Source organism: Procambarus clarkii, chromosome 65 (genome assembly GCF_040958095.1).
Source record: "Procambarus clarkii isolate CNS0578487 chromosome 65, FALCON_Pclarkii_2.0, whole genome shotgun sequence".
Lineage (NCBI taxonomy): Eukaryota > Metazoa > Arthropoda > Malacostraca > Decapoda > Cambaridae > Procambarus > Procambarus clarkii.
Genome location: NC_091214.1, coordinates 17,960,779 through 17,972,778, shown reverse-complemented (window position 1 = coordinate 17,972,778; position 12,000 = coordinate 17,960,779). Strand labels below are relative to the sequence as shown.

Sequence of the window (12,000 nt, the reverse complement as noted above, 5' to 3'; positions counted from 1 at the left end):
TGCAGCATTACAGTATTGACGTTGCAGCATTACAGTATGGAGTTTGCAGCATTACAGTATTGAGTTTGCAGCATTACAGTATTGACGTTGCAGCATTACAGTATGGAGTTTGCAGCATTACAGTATTGAGTTTGCAGCATTACAGTATTGACCTTGCAGCATTACAGTATTGACCTTGCAGCATTACAGTATTGACCTTGCAGCATTACAGTATTGACCTAGCAGCATTACAGTATTGACCTAGCAGCATTACAGTATTGACCTTACAGCATTGGCAGATCTGAAAAGCAGGTTTTTCACACAGCGTTTTTTTTTCTCTCTTAACACGTGAAACAATCTGTAGGTAGATAATAACAGGTGTTTTTAAGGACAATAACGTCACTGAGGTTTAAGGCAGAGTTTGCCTTCTTTACCATTGTGAGAAATGCTGCCCCACGCCTCTGGCAGTTGGCCCCCAAGGACGCAGACTGGCTAGCCTCTCTACCACACCGCACCGCCTGCTGTCCCATAGCCTAGTGAAGCCTGGCGGAGTGTGCCCGGAGTGACGCCTCCCGGCTTTCTGTCGCTCTCGCCATCGGAACAAAGGTAAGTATATGTTGCTTTGGTTGGGTCTCGGTGTTGATAGCACCATCACCGAGTCCAAGAAATGTGTAAGTATTTCATTTATGATGACGTACTGCCGGGAATCTCAGCCAAGTATTCAAAATTTGTTTACTGTAGGTGCAGCCTCCACATGACTGTAAAGCTGCCGCCCAGTTGGGTGGGTGTGGAGCAAGACTAGTAACTGTGTGACTCACCATAGATGTAAAGTGACTTGTATAGTGACAGTTGTGAGCCTCTTGTTGAATCACTTGTGATATAAAAAGATTATCGATATGCAGATGCAGAGATATCGATATGGAGAGCGTGCAGAGATTCTTTACTGCTAGAATCTACTCAGTAAAACATCTAAACTACTGAGACCGACTAAAGAGCCTAAATCTGTATTCTCTTGAGCGCAGGCGGGAGAGATACATAATAATTTATACATGGAAAATAGGAGAGGGGCTGGTCCCAAACCTGCACACAGAAATAACATCACATGAGACCAGGAGGCATGGCAGGATGTGCAGAATACCCCCGTTGAAGAGCTGAGGTGCAACAGGTACTCTGAGAGAGAACTCTATCAACATCAGAGGCCCGAGACTGTTCAACACGTTTCCACTACACATAAGGGGCATAACTGGTCGACCCACTTGTCGGAAAATCCGACACCATTTAATAATCATACAGATAATAGCTGTATTACCAACAAGTTACCCATAGAAAACGTAACTTGTAGTGGAATTACCGTCTAAAGAAAACGGGATATCATCACCACATACTATTATAATTCACCACCTATTATGGTGGGAATTGTTCTTAAATACATTAGTCTTTGGACTTTACCATCATAAAAACATCTTATATAAATTAACTTAATTATCAATATTAAAGTAGAGTAAATGTGACCCTTCTATCACGTTCTGAAATCTGAACAATGTAGGCCAGGCGTCAGTGGGGAAGGAGGGCAGCCATTGTTGTTTATTGAGACCAGAGGCTCACACGGGAGCAAATTCGGCTCCTGTTAAATTTACTTGGACGTAGTGTTATGGAACCCAAAGGTGTACCATTGTCAACACGCTGTCTACAAATACAAGTTAAGTGTCTATCCGAAACCCGTTTATCATTCATTTATGGCCATTAATGTCAGGATATAGGGTTAGCCGGTTAGAACGCGAAATCGCCTCATACTAAAGGTAATTAAGCCAGGTCTTTAATGTTCCATGTACTGTATAGTGTTTTCTCTGATATAGCTTGTCATATATAGGATTCTGGCTTCACAGCTAGCGCACTTTTGACAGGTCAAGACGAGGATGCAAGATTATGTGCACCAGTTACTGGGTGATAGAAGCTACCTCAAAGAGGATAATTTGGTGTCTACACTCTAGTTATACCTGGTGGACTAACCTGCTGTACTATAAGAGAAGGAACCTCATCAATGTATGTAGCTATTACTGTAATTTGATTGGCTGCATATGTGTAATATAAACCCCCCCTAATGTGTAGAGGATCGATTTGTGAGATTATGAGATTATTGCAGAAATACAGTCCACTTATCATTATACAAATTGCTATCGAAGTATATAAATTAACGTAAATATAAATTCATATAAATTAAATAAATATAAATCTCACAGGTCGGTTCCCACACCACTCAGTGTTCAAGAGAGAACTGGATAAGCACCTACAAAGGATACCTGATCAACCAGGCTGTGATTCATACGTTAGGCTGCGAGCAGCTGCGTCAAACAGCCTGGTTGACCAGTCCAGAAACGAAGAAACCTGGTCGACGACCGGACCGCAGGGACGCTAAGCCCCGGAAACACTTCAAGTTAAGGTATGTCTATGTATTTGTGTAAATGACTGTATATATATGTTCATGTATATATATAACATTAACAATTGTGTAACTAGCTTCAAAAGATTAACACTTGCTTAGCTAAACGAACTATGAGGTTCAGTTCCTGAACCCATTATGTGCCTTTGTAACCCTTTCCACAACCGCCCACGGGACGGGTATGGGGTGCATAATAAAGAAATTGAATAAGCTCAACGTTGTAATTACCTTAGGATAGTTACCGGGATGAGAGCTACGCTTGTGGTGTCCCGTCTTCCCAGTACTCGTTGTCGTATTACCAATGTGCTTCATGTTGTTATATTTCCACTGTGCCTCATATTTTGGTATAACCAATATGTTTCTTGTTATATAACCAATGTGCCTCATGTTGTGGTATATGCGATGTACTTAATGTTGTGGGAAACCAAAATATTTCATGTTGCTAAGTTTACATGTTCCATCCAGACTAGTTTACTAATAAAATACTTTAATTCCCGTAAATGGGTGTTATGTTGTGTTGGATTGTCTTCCTTAGTGAATGTGAACACTTGACTATTGTATTGGTAGATTGTTTTGATTGAGTTTGTTTGCATTGTGTTGGCTGGAAACGGGGGCATGAATGACAGTTGTATTATACATTTACTTTAAATTTACCTGCAAATACAACATACATGCCCCCAGTAACACGCCCCCCCCCCCCACGCCTTGGTGTTATAAACAACTTGTTTACCCAGTGTTCCGAAGCTTTGAGAGCGCAAGAGCGTTCACAACACTTATGAGGATGGTATGAAGAAGCACGTTGTGGACATCCATACACTTATAATGTAATTGGCAGTGGGCCCAGTATATCCATCCCTTGAACATTAGTGTATATACTCTTTAACCATCCTGTGAGTGGTGGTGGGCCCCATATCTATCCTGTGAGTGGTGGTGGGCCCCATATCTATCCTGTGAGTGGTGGTGGGCCCCATATCTATCCTGTGAGTGGTGGTGGGCCCCATATCTATCCTGTGAGTGGTGGTGGGCCCCATATCTATCCTGTGAGTGGTGGTGGGCCCCATATCTATCCTGTGAGTGGTGGTGGGCCCCATATCTATCCTGTGAGTGGTGGTGGGCCCCATATCTATCCTGTGAGTGGTGGTGGGCCCCATATCTATCCTGTGAGTGGTGGTGGGCCCCATATCTATCCTGTGAGTGGTGGTGGGCCCCATATCTATCCTGTGAGTGGTGGTGGGCCCCATATCTATCCTGTGAGTGGTGGTGGGCCCCATATCTATCCTGTGAGTGGTGGTGGGCCCCATGTTTACCCTTTGAGTGGTGATTGAACCCCATACCTATCTTGTTAGTAGTGGGGGCCCCCATACCCATCCTGTGAGTGGTGGGGGTCCCCATGTTTACCCTTTGAGTGGTGATTGAACCCCATACCTATCTTGTTAGTAGTGGGGGCCCCATACCCATCCTGTGAGTGGTGGGGGTCCCCATGTTTACCCTTTGAGTGGTGATTGAACCCCATACCTATCTTGTTAGTAGTGGGGGCCCCATACCCATCCTGTGATTGGTATAGTAACCTCATACTCATTCCAGTGGTAATGAAAATGCCTACCATTTCCACTACCACTAGAAATGGTAGCCATTTTCCCCTACCATTTCCAGTTGTAGTGAAAATGGCTGTGCTCAGGAACTGAACATCCAATATTCATTAGGCTAAGCAAGTTACAGCAGTGATCAGTGTTATCAACCAGTATTTTACACTATTATCATAACTGTTACTATAAACATTTACAGGATAAAACCCCACACTCTATGTATTTGTGTATTTTACATAAAGATTTACACCACGTCTTTCACACTCTCCAAGAGTGTTTTGTCAAGGTCTTGAGTATGTGGTTAGGACGAGACTCATATCTCAACATCTAATACACAAATGTCCATCATGTGATACATAAATTACACGAATACACAAATTAAGGTTTAGCCACCTCAATGAGAGGCAAGTCCGCCACCCCCGTAAACTCCAGGCCAGCAGAATCCACACGCTGAACAATTTGCATAGGCAACGCCATCACGCCGGCTGAAACACCGGCTCTTGGGGCCCACACCACGCCACCCGCAACCAGCCAATCACTACGCACGCTGGGCAATGACTGGAGCACAGGCGGTCCCTCTGGTACTTTGACAAGGTAAGACAGCTGTTAGCGTTAGCGACGACCTATTAGAGTGAGCCAGTTAGTGTTTACACTGCACACCAACACTTCATTCGCGAGTGTCTCGATTTCTGTTCATTAAGCAGCAAGATTGATTTGCTTTATCTTATTATTTAATATCTTCCAATCGGAGAAAAACTGGTGCAGATTTAATATAGAGATAACGTTAGTAATATAAACAAAACAATATTTGTATAGTCTTTTCCTTAATGTTAATTTCTTAAGTGTCCTTCTGTTAACAGATGGTGTCACAGAATATAGCTGTGGCGGCTGCCACGGCGGTACTCGGCCTTCTGATTGGTGGTCTGATTGGTTACTTTGGCATTGACGCCTTCACGGGCGGCAACAAGATGATCAGGTTAGTACGGGTCACTCTGATTGTGTAGAAAACATTCACTATTTGTTATAGGTTTTCTAGGAAGAATTCTGATTATATCTGGGTCATTTAAAGCCACCGGAAGTTAGTTTCCCTTCATCTGAGACCACTTGGGACAAGTCATGATGTCTCAGGAGTCAGTGCTAATGGGAGTCAAGTCTGTTTTACATTGTGATTTGTGAACAAGCAAATAACTGTAAAATAATAATCTAATGGCTAATGGGTGATTTATGTACCATTGTGTCAGCATGATGGACGAAATGGTAGTGAAGTGCGTGACTGACCAGCAGGTGGACCAGAGACTGGCTGTGAAGTTCCTGGACAACGTCGAGTGAGTATACTTTATATAATTGTTGTATAGCGCCGCTAAGTGTCTTGCTCACACAACTAAGGTGTATAGACGTTAAATACATTTCTGAGCATATGTTACACAGCTTCTTAGGTAATACATCAGTCTAAAGAGTATAGACTATTTTTAGAGTCAGAATAAGTTTAGTGGCAAATATTTGCAGCATACGTCACTAATGGTCCCCCTATCATTAGGATAATCTTGTACCGAGCTGTGTCTGGGTACAAGTGACAGGATGAACAAACCAGCGGGTTTTCTTCCTATTGGGGAGTGTTGTACATGCTGCTATGGCGGTGTGTCCACTCACGTGATGAGTGGCGCTGCCCATTACTGTCACTATGGCGGTGTGTTCACTCACAGGATGAGTGGCGCTGCCCAATACTGTCACTATGGCGGTGTGTTCACTCACAGGATGAGTAGCGCTGCCCAATACTGTCACTGTGGCGGTGTGTCCACTCACAGGATGAGTGGCGCTGCCCAATACTGTCACTATGGCGGTGTGTCCACTCACAGGATGAGTGGCGCTGCCCAATACTGTCACTATGGCGGTGTGTCCACTCACAGGATGAGTGGCGCTGCCCAATACTGTCACTGTGGCGGTGTGTCCACCCACAGGATGAGTGGCGCTTCCCAATAAACTCACGTCTCGTGGTAAAATTAAACTAAAAATTAAATTAATGGTCGCTCTGTATTCCCCGTTCTCAGGATGATGGACAAACTGGTTGTTGACAAGTGGGACTCTGAACCTCAGCTGAACCACAGAATAATAAAACTGGTCAACACAACCAACCTCAGGGACAACCTCAAGTGAGTATACTCTTATACACATCAGTATTTCTTAACTACTTTAATGTAACAAATAAGAAATTATTTCTAATGTCTGGGACTCATTTGGGTTCTCGGTTTCCACTTTTGTCCCCTTTGGTGAGTACCACCCGTGTTAAATATTTCTTTATCTAACCTATTAATTACCCTCAGAATTTTGTATGTGGTAATCATGGTCTCTTCTAATTCTTGTGTGTTGCAGAGAGCTGACCAAGAGGCCCCACCTGGCCGGCACTGAGAGGGACGACCAGCTCGCTATCATGATACGAGATCGCTTCCTGAAGTTGGGCTTCGACACTGCTGATCTTGTTCCTTATGATATCCTTCTCTCTCACCCCAACCACACCAACCCCAACCTGGTGAGTACTCCTCTGGTCCCAACCACACCAACCCCAACCTGGTGGGTGACGGTCACAAACATAATCCACACCCTCCCCCCCTCCTGACAGACTTTCTACAAAGGCCCGGTTCCGCTAGCGAACCGGAACACGAGTGTGCAAGCGAGGAAGCAAAAGGCAGAACCAAGGCCCAAGCAAAAGACCCCTTCCACCCCCCCCCCCACGACAAGAGCACCAGCTACCAACACCGCTTCGCCACGAACCAGGAGCACACCAGCCCCCTGCACACCATCATTATCCACAGAACAACTCCCGGGGTCTCCATAGTCCCGCACATTGGCCCCGGCCACACCACGAGGTTGGGAGACAAGCGCCTCGAACGCTTGGAGACCAGGCGTAGGTCGTCGGAACTATCACACCCTCCAGGAGGCACTGCAGCAGAACCCCTGGGCGGCCTTGCAACATTATGCATTGCACGATCATGCAACACCGCACCCTAAACAAACGGGGGGAAAAGGACAGCACACCACTGGAGACGGCTCTGCGTGCACATCGATGAGGACACGTTCCGAAGACGCACCATCTGTATATTGGGCAGGCCGGGGCAGAGGAGGCGGGGAAACCAGCGGTGGGGGGAGAACTGCACAGCCCTCGGGCGTGACCCCCACAGCGCCGGGCGTTTCCAGCAGGTCATCGGAAGAGCGAGGGACGACACCCACGTCAACATCACACGAAGACGGGTCCAGAACCTCCAGCGGGGGGAAAGTCCTCCTCCCGGAACAGGTTAATGGGGCGTATGCTACCAGCACCACAACTCACAGCCAGGTGACCCAAAATACCACACCGGAAGCAAGTCCAGGGCTGGCTCACATAGAACACCCACACTGTGAAACCCAGAATCTGGAGATGTTGGGATGGGGTCCTTCAGGTGCATTGCCATGGTGTGGGTCCCATTCGGGACACCCTTCCACCTCCTGGAGGAGACAGCATTCACCCGGACACACAAGACCCGCCCATACCAGTAAAGTGACGTCGGAGAATGGAGTCTGGGAACTCAGAGCACCATGAACCGCCACTTAAGTAGTCTCACTGCACATTTCTGCCACTTCCACCGAACCACCATCTTCAGTCAGCGTGGAAGGACATCCCATCATAGCAGCCCACAAAGACATGATAAACAACAGTGGAGGCGAATTTCACTACAGCTCTATGCCCGGACACAAGCTGAATGCCGCAAACCGTCGCCACATCCACCTGCAACATATCAGGACCACCTTAACTGCAAGGTGGGATGCCGGGCCAGTAAACTCCAGGCCAATATCCCTCGGCTTCACAGGGGGTAAGGGCGTCGCCATCCCCCCAATCGACACAGCCCCAATCTCTCAAACACGGACACCTGGCCGGCAAACAAAGAGCTCATAGCGACACGTCCACCGCCACCGGGACTAGGCGAGGAGTCGGTTATAAGTGGTGGTGGAGAGTGACTACATGTGCTGTGGGTGTACCACTCTACACTCGTATTTAGATAAATGTTTCAGTAATTTGATCTGATATATAGTTCAACACCTCCCTGAGTATCTTAGGGAGCTATTACAGTGAATTATCACTGGGAATTAAGTTTAGTTTGTGTGGTTCTGGTCCTGTTGAAAGTCTCGAGCACCATCATGTGCTCACTCTGTATGTAAACAATGGGTTCTGGTCCCGTTCGGTTACCCGCCAGGGCGACGGCTACCTCCCTTCCAGTGAGGGTGGCCAACAATGAATATCGATTATTTTTATTGTCAAGACAGATTGAGATAAAGTGGGATTGTATGATAAATGTATATAGGATTTAATGATTATAGGTAGTACTTATAGTAGAAATTGATTCTTTATGTAGGACTTGAAAATACATCACTGGAAGCCCAAATTATGTTCCAATGGTATTTTAATTAAGACAGCTTTTTGTCGAACCTTCTAGATCCTTGAAAATACATGAACAAAGGCATTCATAGGCCTAATAGCAGACGTCACCATTATGGTGTTGTCTTGAAGGATCCAGATGTATAATTCTGATATAGGATTCAGTAGATGTATGATTCTGATGTAGGATTCAGATGTATGATTTAGAAATAATCCATTTCTTAATTTATTATACTGGTATGGTGGAAATTTTCCACAAATGTCTGGGGAGGACGGCCGCTGCTTTAAACAGCCTAGTGTGAGGACGGGTCGTATTTGAAATAAAGAACTATATAGTTACGCTATAGCCATATTACCTTTAATTTTCAATTGCATTTTGCAATTAATTCTTTTGTGCATTTAATTTTAAATATCACTTTTTTGTTTTTTTTCTACCATAGATCTATTATTTGTAAATACTTTGCACTAAATTATACTTAGATATTATACATTTATAAACCTGTGATACATGCCAAGGTGTGCTGTTACAGATCACCCTTATTGACGGTGCTGGCAAAGTTGTCTTCACAAGCTCTTACAAAGAGACCCCGATACATGAAGATGATGACGACCCAGAGTTCGTCCACGCCTTCAATGCCTACACGCCTGCAGGTGGGTGCTGGGGCAGGTGGTGAGTGGGTGCTGGGGCAGGTGGTTGTATTTATGTACAGAATGAGAACATTATGATATAGATTTTCACTAAGTATAAATTGTAATATAAAAGCCGTCTTGCACAATAAGAGTAGAGTGGTTGAGAGAGAAGTGTTAAGATATGGTGGTGAGCCTCCGGCCTCTCCCCCAGGGGACGTGGAGTCTGAGGCCGGGCGAGGCGTCGTGTACGTTAACTACGCCAGGGTTGAGGACTTCGACACGCTGGAGAAGCTCAACGTCAACGTCTCTGGCTGCATCGTCATCGCTCGCTATGGCAAGATCTTCAGAGGCAACAAGGTCAGTGTTGAAATCATAATTTCTGGTATTTTCGGTACCTTGTAACCCTCTTAAAAATAATGTTGAAATTTAAATAATTTATTGTTTTTAGCAGCTCTCAAGGTGGTTATATGCATGTGCAATAAATAATATTCCTAAGGCTGGTTGATTAGTGTTGGACTTAGTGTTTCAACCTCTGGAAAGTTATTGAGGTACTTGTCAATCAGGTAGTCTTGTGTACCATTGCTTGTCAACCAAGAAGTCCTGTGTACACCCGAGTCATCTGAAATATATCCTAATACACCCAGTGCCCAACCACTTGGGCTGAACGGTAGAGCGGCGGTCTCACTTCATGCAGGTCTGCATTCAATCCCCGACCGTCCAAGTGGTTGGGCACCATTCCTTTCCCCATGTGGGAACTGACCTGTGAGATTTATATTTATTTAATATGAATTTATATAGAATTTATATTTACGTTAATTTATATACTTCAATAGCAATTTGTATAAGTGGACCGTATTTCTGCAATAATCTCACAAATCGATCCTTACACATTAGGGGGGGTTTATATTAAATTTACATAATTTATATATATGCAGCCAATCAAACTACAGTATTAACTACATATATTAGTATACATTGAGGAGGTTCCTTATCTTATTGTACAGCAGGCTTAGTCCACCAGGTATATCTAGGATGTAGACACCAAATTTTCCTCGTTTGAGGCTAGCTTCCATCACCCAGTAACTGATGTATCAAGTCTTGCTTCCTCTTCTTGTTCCTGTCAAAGGGCGCTAGCTGTAAAGCCAGAATCCTAATATGACAGCTATATCAGAGAAAACACTGTATAATAGATAATAAGGACCAAGGCTTAATTACCTTTTATTATGAGGCGGGTTCTCTTTCTAACCGGTTCGCCCTTATCTACCTAACATTTAACTGGCCAGAAATGATTAGATAAACGGGTTTCGGTAGGACACTTTCCTTGATTATGTTGACAGCGTATTGATGATGGAAGACCACTACTCTGATCTCCATCACACTTCGTCCAAGAGAAATTATAGGAGCCGAATTTGCTCCACTGCGCCTCTGGTCTTAGCAACAACAATGGCTGACCTCTTCCTCCTCACTGACGCCTCCCTCACTTTGTAGAGATGTCAGTAACTAATAGAAGGGTCATATTTACTTTATTTTGATACTGATAAGATGTTTTTATGATGGTAAAAGTCCAAAGACTAATGTATTTGAGAATAATTCCCAACAAATAGCTGGTGAATTTATAATAGTATGTGGCAATGATATCCCGTTTTCTATTGATGGAAAATTCCACTACAAGCTACATTTTCTATGGGTTACTTGTGTATACAACACAGCAGCAATATTATCTGCCGGTTGCATGTAATATTATTAAATGGTGTCGGGTTTTCTGACAACCCGTCTCATCCCAAATTCTTATTTTGACCCCTTCCAAGTGCTATACAGTCGTAAGGCCTTGGTGCTTTCCCCTGATAATTTCCTCCCCCTTAGGTGTTGCACGCCCAGGAGCGAGGAGCCAAGGGCTTGATCCTATTCTCAGACCCCGACGATGTGGCCCGGGAGGGAGTGGAGCCCGAGAAGGTGTACCCGAACACCTGGTGGCTTCCTGGCACTGGCATGCAAAGAGGCAGCACAGACTTGGGTATGGGTGACCTTCTCACGCCTGGCTGGCCTTCTACAGGTACGGCCCTGTAGGCCTCTTTGTCTCCGTCTGCCTTTCTCTTGTCTCCCTGTGTGTCTCTTGTCACTTCTGTCTCTTGTCTCACCGTCTTCGTCTCTTACCCACTCTCTTAATGTACTTTATATTACACATATAACCTCACTTGATTAATTTCATCATTTGTGTTAGTTTCGTGGTATATCATCAATGATTGTCGCCATCAACAATTGGAGTTTGTTATTAATAATTATCATCATCAATCATACATTATTTCAATTCAAGTAGTCATCAGTAATCACGAACTTCAAAAATAATCATAATTAACATCATTATACTTATCATATTAATAATGACATCATTTATCACTGTTAATCCCTCACTAATCATCATCATCAATAGCGATCATGAACAATATCATCACTAGTCATCAGTTACTGCTTGTTGTTCAACACTCATCTTGCCCACAGCTCACGCCTACAGACTTAAGATAGAGGACGCCAAGCTGCCGAAGATCCCCTGCCAGCCCATAGGCTACAACGACGCCCGAGTTCTTCTGGAGTAAGACTGGTGTTGTTGCTGTAGGGTTAGGGGTAGCTACAGCAGCGGGACGTTTGCACCCCGGGACTGGTGTTGTTGCTGTAAGGTTAGGGGTAGCTACAGCAGCGGGACGTTTGCACCCCGGGACTGTTTTTTTTTTTTTTTGAGATATATACAAGAGTTGTTACATTCTTGTACAGCCACTAGTATGCGTAGCGTTTCGGGCAGGTCCCTGGAATACGATCCCCTGCCGCGAAGAATCGTTTTTTCATCCAAGTACACATTTTACTGTTGCGTTAAACAGAGGCTACAGTTAAGGAATTGCGCCCAGTAAATCCTCCCCGACCAGGATGCGAACCCATGACATAGCGCTCGCGGAACGCCAGGC

The 12,000-nt window shown here is 44.7% G+C and overlaps 1 protein-coding gene across 5 annotated transcripts in view; it reads left to right on the top strand.

The window, feature by feature from the left end:
* Window positions 1-452: 452 nt before the first annotated feature.
* The window catches only part of LOC123771157 (N-acetylated-alpha-linked acidic dipeptidase 2), a 29,790-nt gene continuing 18,242 nt past the window's right edge, over window positions 453-12,000 (top strand). The window contains exons 1-10 of one of the 5 annotated variants that reach the window (XM_069309483.1): window positions 513-585; window positions 4,438-4,599; window positions 4,866-4,981; window positions 5,247-5,330; window positions 6,054-6,155; window positions 6,376-6,532; window positions 8,944-9,064; window positions 9,255-9,400; window positions 10,907-11,096; window positions 11,543-11,633. In XM_069309483.1, coding sequence (XP_069165584.1) covers window positions 4,866-4,981; window positions 5,247-5,330; window positions 6,054-6,155; window positions 6,376-6,532; window positions 8,944-9,064; window positions 9,255-9,400; window positions 10,907-11,096; window positions 11,543-11,633 — 1,007 coding nt within the window. In that variant the 5' untranslated portion in view covers window positions 513-585; window positions 4,438-4,599. Of the gene's footprint in view, window positions 586-4,204; window positions 4,600-4,865; window positions 4,982-5,246; window positions 5,331-6,053; window positions 6,156-6,375; window positions 6,533-8,943; window positions 9,065-9,254; window positions 9,401-10,906; window positions 11,097-11,542; window positions 11,634-12,000 lie in introns of all 5 variants that reach the window. The other 4 variants (XM_069309485.1, XM_069309484.1, XM_069309482.1 and 1 more) reach the window with 4 other exon arrangements.